The 26945-nt window shown below is 42.9% G+C and overlaps 1 protein-coding gene across 1 annotated transcript in view; it reads left to right on the forward strand.

The window, feature by feature from the left end:
- Positions 1-326: 326 nt before the first annotated feature.
- Abca13 (ATP binding cassette subfamily A member 13) overlaps positions 327-26945 on the forward strand; it is a 446515-nt gene continuing 419896 nt past the window's right edge. Inside the window, exons 1-2 of the mRNA XM_052734499.1 lie at positions 327-395; positions 24771-24864. Of these exons, the coding sequence (XP_052590459.1) occupies positions 327-395; positions 24771-24864 (163 nt within the window). The remainder of the gene's footprint in view (positions 396-24770; positions 24865-26945) is intronic.

Below are 26945 nucleotides of genomic sequence, written 5' to 3' on the forward strand. Positions count from 1 at the left end.
CTTGTCTCTCCTGCACGTGCCCTTGTGTGGGGTCTGGGAAATGATGGACATGCTCCTTGTTTATGTCCAGGAAGGGCCCCAGGGCAGCTGCTTAGAGCCCAGACCTCGCCTGCACCACCCATCTAGTGAAAAGATAAGATTTCTCAGCGGAGGCAGAACACCAGGAGACATTTGATGCCTGCCTTATTCAAGTCACCAATAATCTTTCTTGCATCACTCACTTTTGTTAGAATTGGCTAATAGACCACATGCCTCTGCTGAAGGCCGGCAGATATAAGCAGTGACCCTGCACGCTGACTTCCTGAAGCCAGCAGGGAGCAGCCGGCATGGGGCACGCTGGACGCCAGTTCCAAGCCCTGTTCTGGAAGAACTGGCTTTGCAGACTGCGGCACCCAGTAAGTGTCCTGGCTTTCCGGAGGGCTCTGGGAGGGAGGACTGGGTAGAGATCAGGGTCTGACCTGGCCTACCCTGCTTCTTGGAAGGTGCCAACATCCGTGAGGGACCCAGAAGGCAGTTATTTTCCATCAGAACCTGTCCTATAGGCTAGCATTGCTGAACTCTCACAGACATTCTATTGCTGAATAGAATCTGTCAGAAAAAAGGATAATTTAGAAATAAAGTGACAAGTGGAGCTTGAAGAATTGACATTTGGGACTTGTTACAAAAACTGAGTTGCAAACCCTCTGACTTAAGAAACAAGGCATCAGAAATGTTTAATGCATAAACGTAATATTGTGGATGCTGATGCTGAGTCTAAACCTGAGGTCTAAGAACATAAATTGCCTCCACACCATATAGCCCTCAGTGTTAATCTATGATGTCCTGTTTTAGTCTTAATTCACATCTTTTTTTTTCAGAACTGTGTTCAGTTTACAGCAGCTAGGCTTTCCTGAGCAGATTGGAGGTGTGCAAACCAAACTTGTACAGATAACTCAGCTAAAAAAAAATCTCTCAGAAATATGGTTATGATGAACAGTCTTTTATCCCCGCTGCTTCTGAGTGAGCCTCAGCACTAGAAATGTCCATTTCAGCAGTGGACCTGCCGGTCGTGACAAGTGAATTTCATTTGGCTGACTCCTTCAGCCGAGTATCCTCCCCTTCTTCTCAAGATAAAACTTTTCAAATTTAAAGGAGAGTTTCTCTGTCCCAAGACATAAGGATCAGAAGAATCTAGTTGAGAATTTGATTGCACAAAAAGTTTGACATCAGAGATAAGCAAGTGAGACACATGCTTCTGATGAACTGTGAACGTGTTATTCTCTGCCAGTGCGGGTTTTCCTTTGATGTACAGTGGATTTCATTAACATGTAAGTTGTGGGATCTACACCTATCTTCCCACAAAACAGTGTTCCAGAGGAAACTGGCTTCTCACGAACACATTGTTCTTTTCCTTTTGTGTATGTGGATTCATTAACTTCAATAGCCCAGTGATGGCGGGATGGGTGGTACCTAGCCTCCCTCGCTCCTTAGTGGTGGAGTGTGGTGCTTTCTGAGTGGGCTCTGACATTTACTGGTTGACTCACACAGGTATCTTAGTTGATTTCCTCCCTGGGAGATGGCCAGAATGGTTAGTGTACTTGATGTGCTCACCACAGGGCCCCTCAGATGAGTTGGGGAGATTCTTATCACAGCACAGTATGAAAGAAACTCGTGCTTTGGTCATCTAGGACATGAGCCATGGGCTCGGTGAGGAAGAGAGGGGAAGAGAGTGCTAGGCTTCCAGCTTGCATGACCAGAAACGGGTCAGAACGGAACCTCAGAGGCAATAGGATGGTAATGTGTTCACATCTCTTAGTCAAATTACAGTGGAAATATTGAGGGCAGGCCCCTCTGGGTGAATGTCTTTAAACTGACCTAGTTTTCCTAGCTTCTTGTCCTCCAAGGATGATTTGTAAATTCTGTTTTTTATATTATGGAAATAAGAGTGTTGTCACAGATAGAGACAACCAATCTGAGTTAAAAAACAGTCTCAAATAAACGTTTATTCAATGAATAAGAACTTGGCATTATTTGTATGAGAAAAGAAGCTTGTCTGTTTTACATGTACTTAAAAACCCCTTCATTTGATTATTTGATGATTGTAAATCCTTTATTTAAATTTAAAGGCTTTTTTCTCTTTTTCTTTTTGTTTGTTGTTTTCAGTTTTGGTCTTTCTACATAGCCCTGGCTGTCCTGGAACTCACAATGTAGACCAGTCCAGCCTAGAACTCAGAGATCCACTTGCCTCTGCCTCTCAAGTGCTGAGATTAATGGTGTGTGCCACCATACCTAGCTACTTAACTTTTAAATTATGTGTCTATCTGTGGATATGTACATATGAATGTAGGTCTGAAGAGAGTATCAGTTGCTTGGAGTTGATATTATAGGCAGTTGTGAGCCAACCTTTTTGGGTGCTGGGAACTGACTTTGGGTTTTCTGGAAGAGTTAATGACTGAGACATCTATCCAGCCCCTATTGTTCCTTTGAAGATCATTTTGTTATGGATATTTCAGAGAAAAATTAAAACAAGATAACAGATAAATAATACTCATCCTCATAATGGTTAAGATTCTGTTTTGGATAATTGTTTATGAGAAGTCTAGTTTTATATTTACATTAACACTAATTTTATTACTTGAGTTTTTATTTATTGCATAAGCATTATTATAAGAATAAGGAAACAATTTTAAATCACATGAAATTCCATTTAGATGATTTATGTGCTTGCTTTCTTGGCATATATAATTCACGTATTTTGATTGTTAATATCATAGACTTCCCCTTTTTTACTAACCATTGAAGCCTAACATTTTACAAGTTGATGTATGGTCTTCCTATCCAGTGACTTTATTGCATAACAGTTCCTCATCAGAATCACATAACTATCTGACCATGTCCTTGGTGATTGAAGGCACATTTTTGCTTGTGTTTCTGTTCATGTGGTGTGTGTGTGTGTGTGTGTGTGTGTGTGTGTGTGTGTGTGTGTGTATTTAATATTCTGCATCTTAGTTTTTGACACAGCGTCTCATACCTGGAGCTCACTGATTCTGGATGACTAGCTGGCCATTGAGCTCCGGGGATGCTCCTGTCCCTACATCCCTGTGTTAGATTTCCAGGTGTAAGCCACCATGCTAGACTTTTCTCCCTTTGATATGTGGATGCTGGGGAGGTACAGACTCAGGTTTTGATGTTGTCACTGAAAGCACTTTACTAACTGAACCATCTGTTCAGTCTCGGGTACATCCTCTTGGAAACATTTTGTTTTTGTTTTTGTTTTAGTTTTTAATTCGTTTCCTGGAGTAGGTTTCCCGGACCTGGGCAGATTGATAGAAGTGGTTGCTGTCCTCAGGAGTGTCCATGGACATGGATAGATTCTGACCAAGCTCATCAACACTATTATAACCAGCATCTATGAGCTAGGGTTTTATGCATGAATTTATATATTTGTCTTTTACTTATCCTAACTACACAGCAACCAAATTCATTACTTAAGACTTTAAAAATGAAATAAGAATACTCTTAGCCATGTATGATGGCTAATCATGATTGTCAACTTGATGGGATTTAGAATTACCATGGAAACACATTTCTGGACATATCTGTGAGAGGTTATCTAGATTACGATAACTAAAGTGGGAAATCTCATCGTAAATGTGTGGCTCCATGGACTGGGGTCTTGGATTGAATAAGAAGGAGAAAGTGAGAAATGGATATAAACATCCACCACTTCTACTTCCTGCCTGTGGTTACAATGTGATCTGCTGCCTCCTGACTCGACTCTACCTTCCCTGCCACTGTGGCCTGTTTCTCCAAAACTGTAAGCCAAAATGAATGCTTTCTTAAATTGTTTTCCTCAGGGATTTTGTCACAGCAATGAGATAGCACATATTCACCAACGCTGCTTTTTGGTAGTGTCATAATTCTATCTTTTTAAAAATTTATTTTTAAATCTCCTCTGCTTTGATGTGGTCAAGTGTGGCTGAGCCCACCCTGTTTACTATGGATGACGCCATTGCCCAACCTGACCCTTGTTCTTTCTTGGGGTCACAGCTGTCAAGCCTCATGCGCCCTGATTCCTGTTCTCTGGTGACTGCTAACCTCTCTTCTGTTGCCCCCATTGGAGGGGATCCTGGTCATTCATCAGGTAATGAAAGCTAACACAGCTGTCTGAGTTTGGACAGCCTTGCTGAAGACTTTGGCTAGTAGTGGGGGATTGAAGTGTCATGTGGTGTACATGGATAGCATGTTGGATCTTGAATGTTCTGTAAAATCTCACGAGGAAGAGGCTTGGTCTGTAGGATGATGCTATGGGAAGTTATGGCAACTATAAGTGCTGGACCCTAAAGAGAGGTTATTAAATCATGGCAGGCATGCGGCTGAGGGCATTATGGAGCCCGGGTCTTTTCTTCTCTTTCTTTGCTCCCTGGCTTATGGTTATAGTGGTTTTTCTCCAAAACAAATTCCTTCCATGATGCATAGTGTCACCATAGGCTTGAAACAATGGGGCCAACTAATCATAGATCAGAACTCAATGACTGTGGGTCAAATTAACTTTTCTTTTTATAATATGATTACACTAGTTACTTTGTTATAGTAACAGAAAGCTGACTAATACAGGCATTGTGGTTCTAAAAACCTGCAGTTAATTTTCATCTACAGGCAGCCAAGGACAAAACTGTATTGGAAATGTTCTTCTGAGCTGTACTCTTCAATACAGAACCCAGTGACATATACTCTGGACTCCAGACCCTTCTCACACATAATTCTCAGTGTTGTTGGTTCAAAAGGCCATAGTGATACCACAAATATTTTCTGCCAGATACAGACAAGAGTTATGGTTTCTTTTCCATGTTCCTCTTTTTTTTTTTTTTTTTGGTTTTTCGAGACAGGGTTTCTCTGTGTAGCTTTGCGCCTTTCCTGGAACTCACTTGGTAGCCCAGGCTGGCCTCGAACTCACAGAGATCTACCTGGCTCTGCCTCCCTCTTTTTTTTTTTTTATTAAGAGATTTTCTATTCATTTTACATATCAACCACAGATTCCCCTGTCCTCCCTCCTCCCACCCCCCAGCCCTTCCCCCAACCCATCCCCCATTCCTACTCCTCCAAGGCAAGGTCTACTATGGGGAGTCAGCATAGCCTGGTACATTCAGTTGAGGCAGGTCCAAGCCCCTCCCCCTGCACCAAGGCTGCACAAAGTGTCCCACCATAGGCACTAGGCTCCAAAAAGCTGATACACTAGGGATCGGTCAAGATCCCACTGCCTGGGTTCCCCCTAAACAGTTCAAGCTAAACAACTGTCTCACTTATCCAGAGGGCCTAGTCCAGTACCATTGGGGCTCCTCAGCTATTGGTCCACAGTTCATGTGTTTTCACTAGTTTGGCTAGTTGTCTCTGTACTTTTTCCAATCATGGTCTTGACGATATCTCTTGTTCATAGAATCTCTCTTCTCATCGATTGGACTCCTGGAGCTCCACCTGGGACTCGCCATGTTCTTCTTTCAGGCATGGCTTGGAAGAAGTCCACAACACTCTCAGAGTACCAGTATAACAGCTTCTATGCTCAATACATGGTCAAGTTCAAATCCACTACCATTAGAAAGCTCCCAACCAGCCCAGCCCAAACAAGCTGAATCTCAGCCTGTATCCACTTCAGGCTCTAACCCTTAAAACAACCTTAAAAAAACTGTTTCTCTTTAATATGGAAGGAAACACGCTTTCAGATTTCATTGGCTTAAGCCTCTGACATTTTATCTGTGGTTTTGTTTTATAAAAAAGAACCTCACACTTATTTCAGATTTTCATCCATCTCTGAGTTCCAATGTTCAAACCTGACTTGGTTTGAAGCATAACGTTCTTTTGAAAAAAAAAAAACTTGCTGACCTCAGTTTCTGCATTTTTTCTAAAACTGGAAATAATCATAGATATAAAGCCCAGAAGTGGAGCAGATAATCTTTCTTTTGGGCTTTATCTTAGGGCTGACTCTATTCTTGTTACTATTTCTGTGGAGTTAGAAGTTAGAATTCAATGGTTTCCTGCCAAATATATTTGACTTAAAGTTTTGTTAGCAGAAACCAGGAGGTCATTGGTCAAGTGTCTGAACTCTTACTGAGGTTGGTTAAAAAAAATGTGATCTGAAGGACTGTCCTGACAAGATGCTAGGGTTGTGTATCTTTTAATACCTCAGAATACCTTTTTATTGGAAAGTACCTCAAAAGCTCAAATGTTCAAATGTAGTATTCACAGACGTTGGGTACTCTTCAAGTGAACTGACCTATAAGTGGCTTAAATGAACAGCAGCATTTAAGGGTTACTGCGGCAGTCTCAGTGTTGAAACCAATATTCTCTGGATTAGGAGTCTTGCTTTGCCCCAATGCTTGGTAAGATCTTCCCGTGAAGAGAGATATTTTAGCAGTGAACCTGTCGTTGACCTGCAGGCTAGTTAGGCGAAATCTGTGCTTACTCATGGGACATATATAAATGTGTTGTTTCACAGTTGGAGGCTGGAAACCCAAGGCTCAGGTATGGGCAGGCTAGCTTCTCTGAGGAGTGGTGTGTCCATGGCCCTTTCTGTGTCTCTTTTCATCATCATCCCTGTGTGTCTCTGTGTGTCTAGAGTTTTCTTTCGTAAGGACAAGGCATGCCACCTGGGATCAGAGCTCATTCTATTCCAGTATGACTATGTTTTAACAAACTGTGTGTCCAATGGTCCCGTACCAAGTAAAATCAGACTGTGAAGTGCTGGGGGTTAAGGACTTCACCCTAGGAGCAGCAGGGAACTAGTACAGAGCCAATGATAGCCTGGCTGAGGCTGGGGCTCGGGCTCCACCTTTGTTAGTACAACTGTTGCCTCAGGAGATAAAGCCAAACCTTGGGTGGTTTAGGACTTTTAAATAACTCAACTGTAATCCTCAGGTACCACCATTCCACACCGAGAAATGCTCTACTTAACTCATTTGGGTCAAAGGAAAGATGTTTGCTTTTTAGAGCTCAACTTCTCTCCAGGAACGGTGGCATGTGTTGCATGAGGAGAAGCTGTCTCAAAATTCAAACAAAAACAAAGAACATTGCTTCCTTAAGAATCTGCTTAAATCTCCAGTCATCGTGAAGAGAACTACAACACCCTTCCCCTCCCAAGTTTCGGGGTTTCCCGATGGGCCTGGGGTGACAGAGAAGTGCCATGGCTGTGGTTCTTGCTAACTTCTGACAATGTGAAACAGTTTAAAGGTAACCAACCATGACTCAGTGACTTCTCAAATACCTGTTTACCCATCTGGGGCAAACTCTGCTGAATTTTCTGTAAACGGTATGCCCCGAGGACTCACATGGTAGCTGTTCTCAACCTTTCATCGAAAGTCCCAGGTATCAATTGGCTTTGTCCGGTTCTCAGAATCCTCTCATGGAAAGGCCCAAGCCATGTGACTTGGGTACATGCCCAGTGGTCTGACCCTGCTTAGATCCCTCTGATGGTTTTTGTCCAGCACTGTCTAGGAGTTGGTATAGATGTTGATTAGATGATTTTTGCTTAGGTCACAATAGCAAAAGTGTCAATGGCCAGGCCTACTCTCTGGGACATACTTGTAGTTACCAGAATCCACAAGTTCTCCAGGCTCAACACATTTTTGTGGCTCAGTCAGTCAGTCATCAGAAGCGCCTGAAGGGCACTGCCCAGTGGTTACCTGCTGACAGCCCTCAGATCTTTCTGCTTTGCCCCCCAGCAGCCTGCTGCCCTAGAAGAGCTCCAGAGGCAGGCGTTGCTGAGTAAGACTGGGGTGAGAGATGAGGGGGTCCCTAGAGCAGTTCATTTGCCTGTGCATTATTCTCCTGGTTCTCAGCAGTCATGGTGAAGTTGTTCACTTTCTATAATTAAGCCCCATAGGCAGCATCTTAGCCAGCTACACTCAGCTGGATGCCTTTCGACACTGTGACACTCTGACTGAATTCTCTTTACACATCTGGAGAATGATCTGGTGTCTGTGGGATAGATAAGATGACCACTAAAAAGGGCTTGTGGGGTTCTGGTGTGGCCTGAGGCTGTTGGCTGCTATGATACCTCAAAAGCTCAAATGTTCAAATGTAGTATTCACAGACGTTGGGTACTCTTCAAGTGAACTGACCTATAAGTGGCTTAAATGAACAGCAGCATTTAAGGGTTATGAAGGAAACTGGGAAGGAAACTGTTGGGTCATCGTGAGGCTACTACAGGTCATCTGGGTATGTCTCAGTGACCTGGGAAAGGCAATGCAGAAATTCAATTACCGTGGAGCAAACATGTTTTGTGGTTTTAGAGCTGAGAGCTGGCATGTACTGAGCTTGTTTGCCTTTCTTCTATTCATAATCAAGGGATCACAGGGCCCTTTCAATTCTGATTGACCTTAATTTGCTTCTAATCCTTTGATTTGGCTGTATTTTCCTCCCATCCCCTTGCTCAAAGCACAAGTAAATACAAAACTCCTGGCTGAGGTGGGGGTGGAGACAAAGAAACAAACCAAACACTTTGAAGGGCAATGAGGAAGTGTCTGCAGGAAGAAAGGGTCTCAGGCAGTTTGGGTCCCCTGTAGGTGTCCTTTGGGTCCTGTCCCATGGCCCAAGAGTAAGAGCCTCCAGCCTTCCAAAGGAATGGGAAGTGTCTGGATTCATTACTTCCCCATGTGATTGTTTACCAGGAAGAAAAAGAAATGAAAACAAACAAACACCCCTCCTCTCTATGATATTCTCATTGAAGTTATCCAGGACTGTGGAGAGAAAATGCTAAGATCACCGAGAGGCTAGGTCTCTTTTATGTAGGATGGCGGCTTCTATAGAACGGAACAAAGGCCCCTTGAATGCATGGGATTTCTTTCCTATAATTGTGGACTTTGGCATAGATAGGTCCATTTTTGTTGTTGCCCCGGCTGGCCTTGAATTCCTGATTCTCCAGCCTCAACTCTCCTCATGCTTGGATCACAAGTGCGTGCTACATTCCCCGGTAGGCCTGGAGTTTTTGTGGGGGTCTGGCTGTAGCAGTCCTGTGCCAGGCGCTGAGGGAGGCCTGTCCCAGGGCGTGTAGAAACACTGTCAGGTTTGAATGCCTCACTAGCGTGTGCTGTCCTTAGCCTAGGGTCTGGAGCTCTCGGGGCAGGTGTACCTGTGTGCTCTGGTGCTCCTCCGTCAGGAGAGCAGCACTCCTGCTGAACAAGGGGGAAGCGGCAGAAGGCACTGAGCACAGTCATTGAGTTAGGGAGCTGTGGCTGAACGCGGCTCAAAGGAGCTGAAGCACAAGGCCCGAGGTCGGAGCCAGTGAGTGGCCAGTGCTCACGCTGGATGAAAGCGCCTCCCTCTGCACTGGCAGCTGTTACCTGCTCTTTTGTCATGCTGCCCAGAACTGGACGGCATCCCTGTGTCTCATCTCTCCAAGCTGATCATGAACTCTAGCTCTGGATATCCTTCCTCACAGCTCTTCTTCCCATTTCACGGATTCAGGAAGCTGAGGCCAGGGAGGGGACATGCCCATTGCTGGCACAGACCAGCGGAGGTAGCAGGGCCTGCAATGAGAGACCTGGATCTCTCTGAAGCAGAACTCAGGCAGGCCCTTGCTGGCTCTTCCGGTGAACAGCACTGAATGCAATCTTTCGGAGTTTATCTGACGAAGACTGAAGTGAGTTAAGCAGGACAGAATGTCCCCAAGCAACGAGAGCCGGGAGACTCTTTCTTATGTACGCCAGGGTTGGAGTTGGTGGTCTCCACATGGTGAGCTGTCAGGAGCTGCTAGTAGCATTACCATAGCACAGCCTTGCTTGTGTCTCTACCATAGCCTCAAAGTCTATCCACAGTACACACTGGCATGCTCCATCAGAGCTCCCAGTTTTGGGAGTTCTGTTGTGAGGAAGCATCCTTGTTTCCAAGGTCATCTTGATATCCTAGCATGTATATACACAGGTATATATGTGTCTGTGCACACACATATATAATATACATGTTTTACATGTATTTCAAATATATATGTATGCCAAATATACGTTTTAAGATTTACTTTTACTATTTTAATTCCATGTATGTATGTGTATCTGTGTGTGTGTATTATGTGCATGTGAGTGCAGTGCCCTCAGAAACCAGGAGAGGGCATCAAATTCCTGAAACTGGAGTTACAGGAGATTGTGAACCCCCAGACACAGGTGCTAGAAACCAAACTCAGGCCCTCTGACAGAGCAGTAAGTGCTGTTAGCCAGTGAGCCACTTCTCTAGCCATTTGGTGTATGTTGTTACCTGTATGTTTGGCACGCTTTAAGTAGCTTTGCTTAACAGAAACACCACTGAACCAGAAAGGAACTTGAATTAATTTTCTGGTCTGGTTTGTACTGTCTGCTGACCCACTTCTTTCCAGTAGGAATGCACAGGTCACGTGATGTGGGTTGACACAGCCAGCGTTGATTTCTTGCTGCCCTGTGTGGTTTGTATTTGTAATTTATTCCATCTACAGTGGTGTAATATGGTTTATCTAGTTTTCCATTTTGAGGGTTTTTGTACAAGGTTGGATTTTGCTCCAGATTTACTTTCATTTACATGAAAAGTTTGCCAACTTCCTTTCCGGTCTGGCAATTACATATATGTATTTCTCTGCTTTGTTGTCTGTTCTTTAGTTTTGTTATTCAGATTTACTTTGTATGTCATATGCCATCTTCTTTCCTTTCAATGGACCTCCCATCTGCTAATGTAATGCCAGTGCCTGAGGCCTCCCCCTTCCCCCCCCCAACAAGACCGCCAAAGAGCAGATTTCCGATGTAAGAACAAACGATTTCGTTTACTCCGGCCTAGGCAGGGTCCTCCCCAACACCACTTTACAGTAGATGAAAAGAGGGAAGGCCCCGAGCACTCACTTTAAGGCGTTTACATAGGAAAGGTTCACATGCAGAATGTTACATATCTTGGGGGCTAGGGATGAGGTAAGTATAAGGCTGCTAATTGCTAACAGGATTCAGGGTATCTATAGAGACATAAATTTTTATTCCCTATGTCCTGCTTTTGTTGACACATTCAGATTTACTGTTGCAGTCCTACACTCTCTTTCGAGTTCAACTTCTGGTCAATTGAGCCCATTACTCTTTATATCTTGTTTTGCCAAGTCTAGGATACACAGATTTATTGTCCCAGCCTTATCTTTCCCATAGGTTCAGCTTTTGGTCAGTTCAAAAGACGCTGGTCAGCAAATATGTTTGGAGGGAGAAGGGGGCGGGGGAAGGAACGTCTTTCAAGATGGCTACTGATTTCTTCCTTTCATTCACTAGACTCAGCTATGGCAGAAAATGTGTGACCTCCTACACCGAGTGGCTCACACACCCCCACCCTGGCTACAGTAATGGAGGGTTATAAATGCTTCACTGAAAGTGATATGCTCTATCGATTTGCTAATGACCCAACCTCAGTTTCAATTTTTTTTTTTTTTTGCAACTAGAACAATATTGAAATACTTTTGAGAACATTCTAGAACTTGTACTCTTGCTTCATCATGAGTGCAAGCTCTTGGTCAGAGTAAACACAGTTATGATCCGGAGGCAGATGGCTTCCTTGTCTCTAGAACATTCTCACCAGAAAGCCTCTCCATCCAGGGTGTACATTGCTGCATTTTTTCTGTCCTTTTTGAGACATGAGGGAAGAAATTGTTTCTTGTTCACTTCTTTAATGCCAGAGGCTATAGCTCAATGTTGGACAAAGTTCGATGCTAAGTCAATGTTTAATAAATGGATGTCAGAAGACAGATGATTGCTTTTCAATAGAATGCAGGAGGGAGAAAGACTTGTCAACTTCCTTTTTTCTCAGTGTTCAACCATCAAGGTTTGCAAGGGTTTTTCTTTTTTTTTTTTTCTTTTTTTTTTTTTTGGTTTTTCGAGACAGGGTTTCTCTGTGTAGCTTTGCGCCTTTCCTGGAACTCACTTTGTAGTCCAGGCTGGCCTCGAACTCACAGAGATCCGCCTGGCTCTGCCTCCCGAGTGCTGGGATTAAAGGCGTGCGCCACCACCGCCCGGCTGCAAGGGTTTTTCTTGAGGAAGTGGGTTTGGGCTTGAGTGGGATTTGGCTCTGAGCTCTTGGGATGGCCCAGCTCCTTGCTGGGCAGTAGCATTTCCTGCAACTTAAGGTGGCATTTGGTACTGACTTTCTCGTCGCTTGTGTGCGCTGTGTGAGTGCCGGACGGACTGATTTTTCTGAAGCAACAGCAACAAAGGCCGAGAACACTTCTGGAAAAGTCCCTATTTCTGAGAGGTTGGCATCAGGAGACCACAAACCACCCCAAACAGACACAATAGAATTTCGTGTGTACCGCAAAGTCTTTGTTTTCCAAGTCCAGGGTAACAAACTAATTACGTGCTTTGCTTCAACTTCCTTGATAGTCTAAACTTAGGATGTTTCCCCTCCCTTCAGCCAGTGAGATCTGGGGATAAGCTTCTCCCCCAAAGGGGCCCTTTTCTTTCTTAATTCATTGGCCATTTTATTTTTTTTATACCAAAGCATTTTATCCTTTGTGTTTTCTACTGTAACCCAAACCACATACTGAAGGAGCCACCTGGAGGATTTAAAATGGCTTTCGGCTCTGTCTGGAGGGTGGTTTGTGCAAGTGAGGTGGAAGTTGACTTATGTACTCTGCAGGCATAAGCTTTGTACCAGTTACATCATGCGTCAGTTCAAGGACACCAGGTAAAATAATTATGTCATGGTTTCCAAGGTGTTGGCCCACACAGTGAAGCCCATCCCACTAGTCACCCTGAGGAACCTGTACTGCTTGGAAATGCCCCAGGATCATGGGAGGAAGCCAAATATGGGCTTAGTTTTCATCTCAAAATGCCCCAAAGAACCTGACTCGGGTTCCTTTCATTTCACAGGTGCAGGTGTAATATCATATATCCAAAATACCCAGGGACTCAGAGATGCTTCAGATTTCTGATATTTTCCAGGTTTTGAAAAACTTTCGTGTATCTATAATGAGATCCTTGGGGGGAAAGAACTTAACATCCCATCTAAACATAAAATTTATTCACCTTTCATGGACTTTTTTTTTTTTTACACACAGCCTGAAGGGAATTTTATACTATAATATTATAGTTTTATACATGAAACAAAGTTTCATGGTGTGCATTTTTCACTGATGACATCACATCATTGCTTTGAATTTTCCGGATTGAGGGACATCGTGAATTTTTTCAAGTTTTTAAATTTGAGATGTTCTATTTGTCCATTCACCTCATCCTCTATGAAGCAGGGGCTCCATCCACATTGTTCCCTGTTTCTCCAGCTCCTACAATGGTGCCTGACATGATCCATGCTCGCTAATGAGCAAGCAAGTCTATTATTTATTTTCAGTAGATTTCCCAAGGAATACAGGTGGGGGGGGGGGGCGCTGGGGAGGGGAAAACTGCAACTGGGATGTAAAATAAATAAATACATAAAAGCAAAACCGAAAAAAAAACCCAAACAAAACAAAAAATTTATTTCTTCAGTTCCTAGACACAATAAATTTTATTAAAGGAAAAAAGGAGGAAAACTGATGGCATTGTAATAGAGTTTATTTTTTTTTTTTTATAGTTTAAGGAATTTGTGTCTTCACACCAATATGACATCCTGTGTTTCCTTCCACATGTTCTTTTTTTTTTTTTTTAATCATTTTTTTCCCCATTTAATTCCATATCCTACATGGCAGTCAGGGGCCTCCTCCCTACCTGTCTCCCAACCTAACTCTCAGGAAAACAACTCATACAGCACAGTTGTTGAATAGCAAGTTCTCCCATTGATCGGGCAGCTCTTTTTTTTTTTTTTAAATTTAATATGTCAGATCTGTACAGCTCTGTTCCTGTGCAATGTATTTCCCTCACAGAGCAGTTCGCCTGTTGCTAAGTGAAGAGTACATTTTTTTTACTTACTATTACTTTATACAAGCTTTGGCATGTTAGACGATGAATTCTTTTGACTGGTTGATGTAAATGATCTTGAATATTTTTGGTTTTTATTCTACTAAATACATCTGAGCAAAAGCTCATTAAGTATGCCAACAGGCAAACCCAAACCAACATACTTGTTGGGGTCCATTCAACAGCTTGATGGCTGTTCTTTTTCGAGGGGCTGTGGTTTACATTGAACCCAGAGGTCAGAAATTATATCTCACAACAATGACACTTTTATGGATTAACAATGCTCATCTGTTCCTTATTTAAATAGTATCTTTTAATAAAATTAAATATCACATAAAATTACACGTACTTTAGTTTTCACGTTTTTTCCTTCTTAGCTGTTCTACATTTTTGGCAGATGATTAAATATAATTTAAAAACATATTTTCTTATTGACTTTTGCTGGTAGTATACATAATTATTGCAAGACACGTTACTGGAATCTTCTATGAAGATAAAGTGGGATATTTTCATCCCCTATTTTGTCAAGTGTTCAGTATTAGACTATGCTTTATACACATGTATTCCTAGTCCTTATTATACATTGCCGAAATTTTTCATATTGAAGTTCTTTTTTTCTTGTAGTGTTCTTCTGAGTGTCTTGTCTTATTTGTGTGTTGTTAACTAGTTCATTTACTGTTTACCTGGTATGTACGTTTCATCTCCTCATTCTTCATCATATTGCCTTTTTATGGTCTAACTTCATACATCCTAAATAGTACCTGTCAATATCGTTTGAAAGTAAAGACTGAAGCCCTTGTCTTTCAAATAGTTTCATCCCAGTGTTTGGAATCCAAGGACATGATTTGAAAGCTGCTTTAGTGTGTTGGGCCATGGGAAACCTGGTTTCTGTTTATCTTACAATTCTCTTTTCATGTGCTCTTGAGAAGTGATTTCTCTGTGACACTGTTCTAAATCGAGTAAGCTTCTCTCTCGCAGCAGTCTGAAGAGACTTGGCTGCATGTCAGCTTCTTGTTATCAGTGAGTGAGTTGTTGGTGACTGGCTGCCCTGTTGATGAGTGTCTTCGTTGAACTCTTCTTGAGATCTTCTGTGAGTTTGGGTCTGTGTGGGTGTACACATGTGTATGTGTGTGTTGGGGTGCATATGTATGCGGGGTGTGTGTGTGTGTGTGTGTGTGTGTGTGTGTGTGTGTGTGTGTGTATGTATGTATGTTGTGTATGCATGTGTATATATGTTCCTTAGATAGGGATTCTGTTGCTCCGATAAAACACCATGACCAAAAGCAACTTGAGGGGGGAAAGGTTTATTTCATTTTACACTTCCAGGTAACATCACTGAGGGAAGTCAGGGAAGTAACTCAAGGCAGGAACTTGGAGGCAGGAACTGAAGCAGAAGCCATGGAGGGGTGCTCCTTTCTGGCTTTCTCCTCATGGCTTTCCCTGCCTTCTTCCTTATATAACCTAGGACCATATGCCCAGTGTGGCACTGCCCACAGTGGGATGAACTCTTTCACAACAACCATTAATTAAGAAAATGTTTGACAGACTTGCCTATTATAGGCCAATGTGTGGAAGCTTTTTCCCAGTTGAGAATTCCTCTTCCCAAATGGCTGTAGCTTGTGTCAAGTTGATAAAAAATCCCAACCAGGAACATATGTGTATGTGATGTATATATGTGTACATGTGTGTATGTGGTATGCATTTCTATGTGTTAGTGTGTATTCATGCATGTGTGTGGTGTGTACAGAAGTCTCCCTACACACTGTCTCAGGGGATTTCTATATTCTTTATAGTATTGCATTGATATCTGTAGATTTACATCTTTCATTTGCTTGGAAAAATCTTTAGGCATAACTTTAAAAGGATCACATTTTCTGTTTTTCCTATTGAGGGAACTTTGCATCTCTTTGGAGCTGGGACCTCACCAGCAATGCACAGCTGTTCCCAATCAGCAGCACTGAAAGCAGAAATGATATTACTGGATTTTAATAATTTTAATTTTCATGTTGGCTGGATTTCACTGTCAAGCTTTTACCCCTCCATTGTTCATGGTCCCTATATTATCTGTGTTCTCTAATCACTGAGAATGCACACACACACACACACACACACACACACACACACACACACACAAACGAGAGCATGTGTGTGTTTGTTTTTGTTCCAGGACAATTTTAGCTAGGTATTGTACATATTTTTATGTAACGTATATGATTTTTAAAATCACACTTACTTTCTCTCTGAGCATTATAGATACTGGGCCAGTGAGATTGCTCAGTGACTTAAGACACTTGTTTCCAGTCCCAATAATCTGAGTTTGAGCCCCAGACCCCACATGTTGAAGGAGAGAACAGACTCCTGCATGTTCTCCTCTGACCTCCACATGCACACCTTGGCATGAATACACCTCCAGGAAGCAAACAAGCAAGCCTTTCCAAAAGATCATTGTATTCCATAAATACACTGGCATTTACACAGAATGTTTTGAGGGCATGTTTAAGGTTGGCTTGTGCCCAACTGTTCAAGCTGCTCTTTCATCATCCAAAACTTAAAGTTTTCTTCTTTTATGTCTTCCCTTATCTTTGATCAGTAACCTGAAGTTCGCGATCCACAGTTCAAAAATGATTAATTTTCTGAAATACAGTACAAAATGATGCTTTTAATCTTTAGATGAAGTCTTCCATAGCTTTGAGCATTTTGGGGGTTTGATATTTTGAATTCTTTCCCTGAGGAATGCTAATTTGTTATATTGCATAGTCATTGTTTCTTTCTGTTTTAATATTTTTGTCTTTAAAATACTTTAAAAAGCTCACTCGTTACATCCAACTCTGTGTTCAAGAATCCATGTGTAACGAGTGTCTATTTTTTTTTGTGATTTCTAAGTCAGTTGTACGCAACGATTTCTTCTGTTCCCTTTCTTGAGCTCAGTGGGCTTTCCCTTTGCTCATCTGTCATCTTTCTGAGCTCTTGTTTTTATGAAGTCATTCTTCCTTACGAAGGGCTCCCGCCTGCTCCCATTTATTTCCTTTCTTATCACGCTCCCTGGCTCTCTTTAGCCTGTGTTTGGCTTGCCTGTCTCTCTGCATTGGGTCTAGACAGCTGATGTCCTTTGAGGAACGTGACTCACACTTTGGCAGCCTAGCTAAGGTTCTGTGTTTGTTCTCGACTCTTTTCAATGATTTTCTTTTCTAAATGTTTTTTTTTGTTTGGTTTTCTTTTATACTGGCCTCCAATCATGTCTTGTATCTCCTGATTTTTTGTAACAGGAGGTGTGGTAGAAATGAGGGTGGAGTTGAAGAGGGAGCTCATCTGAGATGAAAGACAATCTTTGTTATATTAACTGGGCGCTGTGTTCCCCTGTGAACTTTTGTTAAATATTTTATACTATGTTCACGCCGTTCAGTTGGGGAAGTTTCTGTCCAACTTTGGATTCAACACAGCGATGCCCTCCATTTGTTGTGTGTGTGCTGCTGGGTATCAAACACAGGGTCCGGTGCCAAGCGCTCTCCTACTGAATCCCAGGCCCTGCCCATCCTCTCGTCTTCTGTTGGGCAGCCTTGGAAGCTTCTGTGACAGTCCCATCCTTGCTGCTCATGCTCATGGTTTGTGTCATTAGATTAGTCCCTGTAGCAGTTTTCCTAAGTGCTCTGCCAGAAGAAGGGGTAAGGAGGCCCCTTCGGCATGTCACTCCATCAGCGTGGGTGCCATGAAGACAATGAAGATACATCACGATGGCTTTGGAGACTATGGACTGGGTTGGGACCAGTCATTTCGTAGGTTTTTGTTTATGTGCTTTTCTTTTGAGGATCAGACAAAGATAAGTCCCCGCCTCCTCTAGCTTTTCCTTTTCACTGCCCCCCTTTTTTATTTTGTCTGGAGTAAGAAACTTTCACTGTGTTTCCTGTCCAGATCATTTATGTGTGTTCAGACTGTGAGGGGGGTCCTGCATTCTTTCCCAGGGCAAAAGGAAAGTCTCTGCTCGTGCTTGGGGTGGGATGTGACAGGAATAGGGAATAAGACAGGGATCCCCTCACCCGTGAAGGTCACAGAGAAGGGCCGTGAAAGTCAGGTGTTAAATGGACTCTCCACTTTCCCCTGGTGGGATCAGCTTCCTGGGACTCTGGTAAAAGATCAGAGGGCTTTGTGGTTGATTGGAAAGGTGACCCATGCTTTTTCGAGCATTAGTAGGTTCAACGGATGACTGATTGTTTTTCTTGAGAGCGGAGCCTGTGGCAGTGCCCATTCTTGGTGCTTTTGGACACTGATGGGTTTTTTTTCACTTAGGTCCAGATGACTTGTGTTTAGAAGGGAGTGCTCGAAGTCTGGGAGGGAGAGAGCAGTCCTGTGGGCGACAGGAGGCATTCCCATTAACGGGAGTTTGATTAAAAGTGCCAAGTGAGAGTCTAGGATAAAGACACATGAGCAGAAAATCATGAAAATGTGAAGAGGGGACTTTGACCCCCACGGAGACACAGCCACATGAAAGGAGCCCATTCACAGGTGCACAGGGGATAGTGACTCAGCGGAATGCAGTGTCTCATGAGATCCTTTCTTCCTGGGGTAATTTTAGATTAAGAACCATAGAAAAGCCTTCTTACTCGCGCTCTTCCAAAGGGTAGTTGACCAACTTGTAGACTAAAAAAATCCCTGAAGTAGTATTTGTTTAGGAGTAATTGGGTTTCCTTCTGAATTCTAAGATCCTTGAAGGAGCCTGTGCAGGAGATGTAGAGTTATAATAGTTGCAGTGATTTTCATTTGTAACTAGAAATTTGTCATTGGCTCAAGACTACATTGATAATATTTGTAGTCATGGTTGACAGAATTTATTTGGCAAAACTCCTTAAATCATGTTTTCTTTTCATCTACAAAAGAGAATAAAGATACTTTTTTTTTAAACTGATTAAGTTCTCTACATGAAAGATTTAAATAATAAAAAGATGGGCATGCCTGTTACCTCAGCACCTGGATAGAGGCAGGAAGTCAACAGTTCAAGCCTAGCCTCAAATACAAAGTGTGTTTCAGGCAAGGCTGGGCTATATGAGACCCTATCTCAAAAACACAAACAAACAACAAAACAAAACAAAAACCCCCAGCAGTCTATAGAATGGGAAAAAAATTTTTTCACTAACCCCACATCTGACAGAGGGCTGATTTCCAAAATATATAAAAATCTCAAAAAACTAGATATCAACAAAGCAGGTACTCCAATAAAAAAATGGGATACAGATCTAAACAGAATTCTCAACAGAGGAATCTCAAACGGCTGAGAAACACTTAAAGAATTTTTCCACATCCTTAGCCATTGGGGAAATGCAAATCAAAATGACTCTGAGATTCCATCTTACACCTGTCATAATGGCTAAGATTAAAAACACAAGTGACAACTCATACTGGAGAGGATGTGGAACAAGGGGAGTACCCCTTCATTGCTCGTTGGAGTGCAAATTGAACAGCATATTGATTTTGGAAATCAATATGGTAGTTTCTCAGAAAACTGGGAATCAATCTACCACAAGACCCAGCTATACCACTCGGGCATATACCCAAAGGATGCTCAATCATACCACAAGGACACTTGCTCAACTATGTTCATAGCAGCTTTACTTGTAATAGACAGAACCTGGGAACAATCTAGATGCTCCTCAACAAGAAATGGATAAAGAAAATATGGTACAGCTGCAACCCTTGGGAGAGCAGGCCCCGCACCTCGACTGGGCAGCACAATAGAGCCAAACCTGTTGGCAGAGGTGTGAGTGAGCCAGTCTCAAAGTTGTGAGCATGGGAGAGCTATCCCTACTACTAGTCTGTCACACAGCAGCGTGGGTTGGGGGAGAGATAAACCCCTTACCCCTCACCCCTTACTGTCTGTGACAGATGAGCAAGCTGACCACCCCCCTTACCATCTGTAGCACTTGGGAAAGTGGACCCTGCACCTGCACAGTAGAGCTGACCCTGTTGGTGGAGATGTGGGTGAGCCAGCCCCAAAGTTGTGAGCATGGGAGAGCTGTTCCCATTACTCATCTGTCATTTGGCAGCATGGGTGGGGGAGAGATGCCCTCCACCTTACCCATGAATGCCTGAGGCAGGTGGAAGAGTGAGCCCCGAGATCATAGGAGCGGGAGAGATGTGCCTGCCTTTCATCAGCTACAGCACTTGGTAGAGTGGTTCCTACACCTTGCCTGGACAGCACAGTAGAGCTGGCCCTGAAGGTGTAGGTGTGGGAGAGCTGATCCTGAGGATGTGAAAGCAGGAGAGCTGCTCCCCCCCCCCTTGTTCATTGCTTTAAGGGGTAAACTAGCCAGGGAAAAATGTGGCTGGGATGTAAAATAAATAAATTAATCAATTAAAAAAAGAAACAAAAATGGCAAATGAAATAGAGAGAAAATATCAGCATCACCTGACACCAAGAGAGGGTTGAATTTTTAATTAAAAACCAGAAAAATGACAATTTACAAGGTAGTTAAAAAAGAATGATTTAATAGAGAAACAGGTACCTGGAAGAACAGAGAATTTTCAGATAAGGAACTGTTATGTGCTTAAAAACATTGTTTCATCCTAGTAATATAAGGAACTATTTTTGCATATCACTTTGTTAAAATGATGACAGAAGTTAAAAGCTTGGCCTCGAGCTACAGTTCAGGGGTGAAAAGCTTGTCTAGCGTGCAAGAGGCCCTGAGTATGATCCCAAACACTACCAAGAAATAACAAAAGTTATACTGTAGGGGTGTGATGGGAATGCACCATGGTTGTGTTTCACTCTCAATGTGAGAATTACAGTTTTATCTACTCAGTCTCAAACCCAGAGTAAAATCCAAGTTTGCCTTGGCTCAGGGATTGCGTTTAGCCATATTCTCTCATAAGTCAGCCAGAGAAGTACAGAAAGCTCATGATTGCCAAGCAGAAAGTCAGACACTTTTCTGTAAGTAGGTGTAAATCCCTTGAGGCACAGGAGTGGTCAGGCTCTTCCCTGGAGGACCTCCAACTGCCAGGTTCCACCCACAGAACACCCTAACTGCCCTAATGCCTAGATCCAGCCCCTGCCCTACAGAGTAAAAAGCCCAAGCTCAGGGCTTGAAATCCCATGAATCCTCGAGCTTGCCCCAAGTTCTAGACTTGAAATCCCACCAATCCTCACCCTGAAAAGCTCCACCCTGGAAAGCTCTCCCACCCCCCCAATGCTATATAAACCCTACCCTCTCCTCAGTTTTCTGCTGCTTCTCATGGCAGCAGAGGCAGCCAACCTCCTGGGTTTTTCCCTCCCAATAAATGTCTTATGTGAGGTTTGTTGTGCAGTGTGACTTTGTGGTATTCCTTAGCTTCTGCTGCCAAGGATACCATTCCCCTCAGAGCTGTTACACTTACAGTAGGTAAATGGATAAATAACCTGACAGAGTACTAACTAGTCTTTGAAAAAGGCAGATCTCTAAATGCTGATATGGAAAATTGTCTCTGGAAGCATTTAGTTATACTTTAAGTGAATCAAGAAGCCTAAGGCCGTTTACCTTTTGGGACAATGATTGTGTTATAGTTTACTTTTGAAATTTCATACCCATGTATGTATTTATTTATTTATAATATCAATACTTGTTCTATTAGTCTGTTGATCTTGAATGTATAAGCCATTTTTTTCTTTATAACTTTGTCTTAAAAAGCTAGATACACTGGGCAGTAGTGGCACATACATTTAATCACAGTGCTTGGGAGGCAGAGGCAGCTGGATCTCTGTGTGATATACAGGTATACAGAGCTAGTTCTAGGACAGCCAAGGGTACATAGAGAAACCCTGTCTCAAAAAACAAAAAAGAAACCCAAAGAAAAACAACACAAAACAAACAGAAAAACAGACTAACTACTATATGTCATTAAAATAATGAAAAATGTTTTTTCTTCAGTGCATATTTAACATGAGGTACATTTCTATGTTGCATATGTATACACATCTATAAGCACAGAACCCTACCCAAACTTCCCTGCCCCAGCATGCAGTGAATTGTTCTAGGGATACATGAAATGAGCAGAATGATGCAATGAGTTGCAGCCTCTTAAATGTTGTCATTTTTAATTACAAGTATCAGCAAGGACTAGTATCTATTAGTGCATACTATTAATAACTAGTGCATAGTAACGGCTTCATGGTGACTTTCTCACATGTGCGTCCCTCCTGCCTTGATTGTGTTCACAGTCCAGTAGGCTCCTGCCAGAGCTCTGGATCTTTCTCTCTCAGTTAGCTGCAAGTGCTTCAGCCCGAGGTAAGCCTCTGCAGCCCTTTTCTCCTCATGAACACGAGCTATTGAGTTACCTCAGGTGGTCAGAAGCTTTTTGTCCTGTTTCCTGGCTCACGAAACACTTCCTTGGAATCCATTTCAAAGGGCGATTTCATTTCTGTAATTACACCGGGGACTCAAATGCTATTCAGCCTGTGTTTTCCTTGCTGGACTCAGGGAGTACACTCACCTGGTCACGCTGACATTTGCTCTCTGCATGTCACAGACAAGCCTACAATGAAAGGGACATGATAATGGCAGGCTGAAGAATAAAGGAACCAAAGAGACCAGAAGTTCACTTCAGTTCAAAGGAGTAGAACTTGAAATCTGAAGTAGGAAGACACTGTCTTCAGTGTCTGACTGAGGACTTCAATTTGCTGATTTTTAGGCAGTTTTTGGTGTGAATTTATCTACTGCCTTACCCATGTTGTATATTGGAAAGATGAGATGGATTGAAATCAATAAAGATTATTCATAATAACATTGGCTTGAAGATTATATCTTTATCATTATCAATTGCTAATTCCATTGTCAGTTCATTTATTTCAATTTTGAGAATCTAAGGTTAGGGCTGTGTGTAGCTCAGTGGTAACACATTTGCCTCGCATGCATGAGGCCCTGGGTTCAAGTCTTGGCACTGAAAAGATAGTTCAGGCTCTCCATGTTACTGCAGTCTCCTGGGCAGTTCTTTAGCGTGTCAAAAGATTTGACTACCTTAGCTTGAGGAGTTTATTCCAATTTCCCCCAAACAATTCAAAGAACAAGCTATTTAAACACACAGTGTTGCTCTTTAGAAGCATGGGCCTGTAGCCTGTGTGTATCTACTTGACTGAGGGGTGTACAGCAGCAGTGAAAGTGGGGTTCTCAGATGGGGCCAGGGAATGTGGCTGTCTCCTGCAGGAATGCTGAAGAGATGAGAAAAGCTAATAGGAGTTGATTTGTTGGAGCACAGGAAATGGGGCTGAAGTTATTTATTTCTTTTACTTCTTTTTTTTTTTTTTTTTCCGAGACAGGATTTCTCTGTGTAGCTTTGCGCCTTTCCTGGGACTCACTTGGTAGCCCAAGCTGGCCTCGAACTCACAGAGATCCGCCTGGCTCTGCCTCCCGAGTGCTGGGATTAAAGGCGTGCGCCACCACCGCCCGGCTTCTTTTACTTCTTTAATGACATTTCTGAACTAAAAAAAAAAAAAAAAACACACAGTCTTGGAAATGGAAAGGAACAGAATCCAGGACAGGCGAGAAAGATGAACAGGGGACATTACAGATTTGGATCTCAAGGCAATGAGCTGGAACTTCTCTCAGGCCCCGCCCCAACAGATCCTGGAGAAAGTTTTTCCACCAGGCTGTGCCAGGCCTTTAGTTACTTTGTATTATGTGAACGTGGCTTCTTGGGTGGGGCCCTGCCCTGAGAGGTTGAGACTATAGTGCAAGGTGAAGCGGGCGCACGCCTTTAATCCCAGCACTTGGGACGCAGAGGCAGGTGGATCTCTGTGAGTTCGAGGCCAGCCTGGGCTACAGAGTGAGATCCAGGACAGCCAGGGCTCCATAGTGAGACCTTGTCTAGAGAAAATAAAAGGAGAGAGGAGTACAATGCAGAGGTGAGATGACTCTGCACCTTGCCAAAGATGTAGAGAACATCTGTCCATTGCCACCTACAGGGCACAGTCTGATAAATAACTGCTTCTAAACACAGAAAGCTGCCACACTATAAACTTACCAAAGTAAATCAAGGTTGTAAGAATATACGTAGAACATACTAAAGCTGTGTCAAGAAAACCAGGCCTGAGAATTTCCTGGATACACCAGACTGAGGAAAAAGGTGTAAGTCCGTCCCTCAGCTGGACCTTGGAAAGAGGAGGACATGTGAATCGTGACGACCCTATCAACCTGTCAAACCCGACAACTCAGTGTGCATGTCAAGGGACCAATAGGCAGGGAACTGTCAACTGTCCTAGGGTCTTCAACGTGTCTCAGTCCCTATTGCTCATGTGGCTGCTGTCCATCTGTCCACTGGCTCATCTCTCTGGACCCAGTCTTGCCTCTCATTTCTACAGCCTCCAATGTCCTGTACCTTGCCCTTCTGTGGATCAACTCTGACCCTAAAGCCTGCCTCTAAGGGGGCAGCTGCAGGATCGTCTCAGGCAGAGCACCCCCCCCCCCCTTGTCCCCACCACGCATGCCTTGTTCCTTACGCTAGTCCTTGTGGGGACTCTTCACATCCCTCTCAGATTCTGCTTCAAGCCTCCCTGAAATTCTTCCAACTCTGTTGGGACTTAGAACTCTCTTGTCGCCCTTCGGTAAGAAGCAGAGAGATACATATTTACTCTATGATGTGTGGTTTGTGATCTGATATTAATTTTGGTGATTTAGATTGGAATAAAAGAACCCGTGCTTGCCTTGGCCAGCCATCAAGGAGAGTGGGATTTCTTGGCAAACAGTTGCCAATGAGACCACTGTATCTTGCGAATCTGTTGTTATTCAATACCTTCTGACGCTGGTTCATTGATGTTTCTGACATAGCATACTCACAAATAGGGGCAACAGTGACTTTCTATAACAGTAGCCTGGCCTGGCTGTCCACCATCCTTCAAGTGGAGGGACTATTACCGTGCCTGGAAACAGATTCAGCGTTTTGCCTTTTGTGTTTTCCCAGGTCCTCTCCCTCGCCGAATTCTTCTGGCCATGCATCCTGTTCATGATTCTGACAGTGCTTCGTTTTCAAGAACCCCCCAGACACAGAGATAACTGTAAGTTTCATTTTGAGTACAATTTTTAGATGCCAAATGTTCAAAGAAAAAACATCCACCCTGTTCTCTGTTCTTTATCGACACTGAATTCTCAGTGGGGCAAGGGACCAGGCCTCTGTGACAACAGCAATATACCTGAGGACTGTGCCAGGAAGAGGCAATTCAGGTTTCTTCACTGCTTGAGAATGACATGAATAGATCTTTGCTCAGTCTAGCAAATAGGTTTGTTCTCTCACCATAGCTGAACCAATGTGGGCTTGGATATGTAACCCTTTTATTCATTTAGGAAGAGTTAGAAGCAGAGGTAAGGGAGGTAGGTGCCTTTCATTTTAACATGATATGATAGTGGTGATTATGATGATGCTGGATCAGACTGTGACTGATGGTGGAGGTTCACTGATAAACTTACAAGAACTTCCTGCTCTCCAGAAGTGTGGCTAGTCAGGTCACTCTGTCTGATTTGAAAGCTCAGTAGCCATCGCTCTTAAGAAATGGTGACCTGTTTTGCTTTGACTCTGCCAATTGAAATGTGTAGTTTGTCTGACTTTGGAAGCTACCCAAGGAAAAGTGATTACTAAGTGTTAGAATTGATTTGAAATAGGTCGTCAGTAATATTTAGAGTCTGCATATTGAAAAGGGAATGAGTTAATGACTCATTTGTGCTTTGGAGGATGGCATTGTGTATTATAGAAAACGATGAAGCAGGTTATTACAATATCAGTTCTGAAGAGCTGAAAATCCTTTTTTAGGGTTTTTAAATTTTAGTGTTTTATTTATTCATTCAACACACATGTATCTAGGACCTTTTGTTGCCTCAAAGAACTTTCTACAAGGCTGGCCTACTGGAATACAATGAGAGAAGTGTTATAAGGGATTCCATATAAGAACAAGTGTACTCAAGGTTGGAGACTTCAACCTCCAACCAACCAAATATCCATTGGGTTGGCCTCCATTCTGGGTGTGTTCCTGAGAAGGGATACAGAACCAGCTAGTGAAATGCCTCTTTTATTGCTGGCATATCACTCCTAATTTCTCTATGATCTTCTAAAACACCATGTCTTGTGTTTGCTAAAATTTCATCTTTCCTTAAGCATCAAACACATTTGTTTATTTTTCATTCATCCATTCACTCGTTCTTGCTTGTTTATTCCTTCAGCTGTCAATTATTTAGTGAATGCCTTCTGTGTGAAAAACATTGTGCTAAATTCTGAGCATAGCGGATCTTCAAGTTCGGGTAAAGGAGATTATCTCCCAGAACCAAAGTAGACATCACAGGGAAAGCTTTTGCTTGGATTTTATGAGCTACAGCACATAGATCAGTAGCTTCCCAGTTGCCTGACATTATCATTGTCTCCATGCCCTGTCCACCTGTACATGCAAAAGGCAGATAGGGTTGGGGCACGTGTCACCAACACTTTATTGATTAAGGTGTTGGCTCATTATACACTATAGGAGTGTTTTTCCTGAAAGTTTCTCTCTCTGTCCCTCTTTCCCTCCCTCCTTCCCTTCTTCCTTCCCTCCCTCCCTCCCTCCTTTTTTCCATCCTTTCCTCTTCCTCCTTCTTTTGAGACTGGGTCTGTCTATGTAGCCCTAGCTGCCCTGGAACTTACTATGTAGACCAGGCTGGCCTCAAACTCACAGAGATCTGCCTGCTTCTGCCTCCCCTATGGAGGGATTAATGGTGTGCACCACCATACCAGGTTTCTGAAAGGTTTTTGCTATTATTTGATGTAGTAAAGCATTTTTTTGTTCTATGTTACATTTAGAAATGTCATGTAAATGTTTAAGAATCCAAGTTGGCTTTTAGCTAAAAGCTTTTGCCCAAACTTAAAGCATCCATTTTATTCTTCCCATTCACAGTTGATTTGCAAGAGGGCTGGCTGTGCCAGAGGCTTGGCCATGTAACAGAAGAGTGACTGCACCATGATGAGGGAAGCCAGTGAAGTACAGGGAGAGTTCCACCATTTGGCAGGATGAGTGCAGACACTGGGGAGAAAGTGCGAAGTGTCAAAGGACTTTGTGTTTCTCAAGGGATTCCTCAGATATCTTTTAAGTTAATGACAGGGTAAATAACAGAATGT

The sequence above is a fragment of the Peromyscus californicus genome, unplaced genomic scaffold (assembly GCF_007827085.1).
Source record: "Peromyscus californicus insignis strain IS unplaced genomic scaffold, ASM782708v3 Scaffold_13__1_contigs__length_99412109, whole genome shotgun sequence".
Taxonomy (NCBI): Eukaryota; Metazoa; Chordata; class Mammalia; order Rodentia; family Cricetidae; genus Peromyscus; species Peromyscus californicus.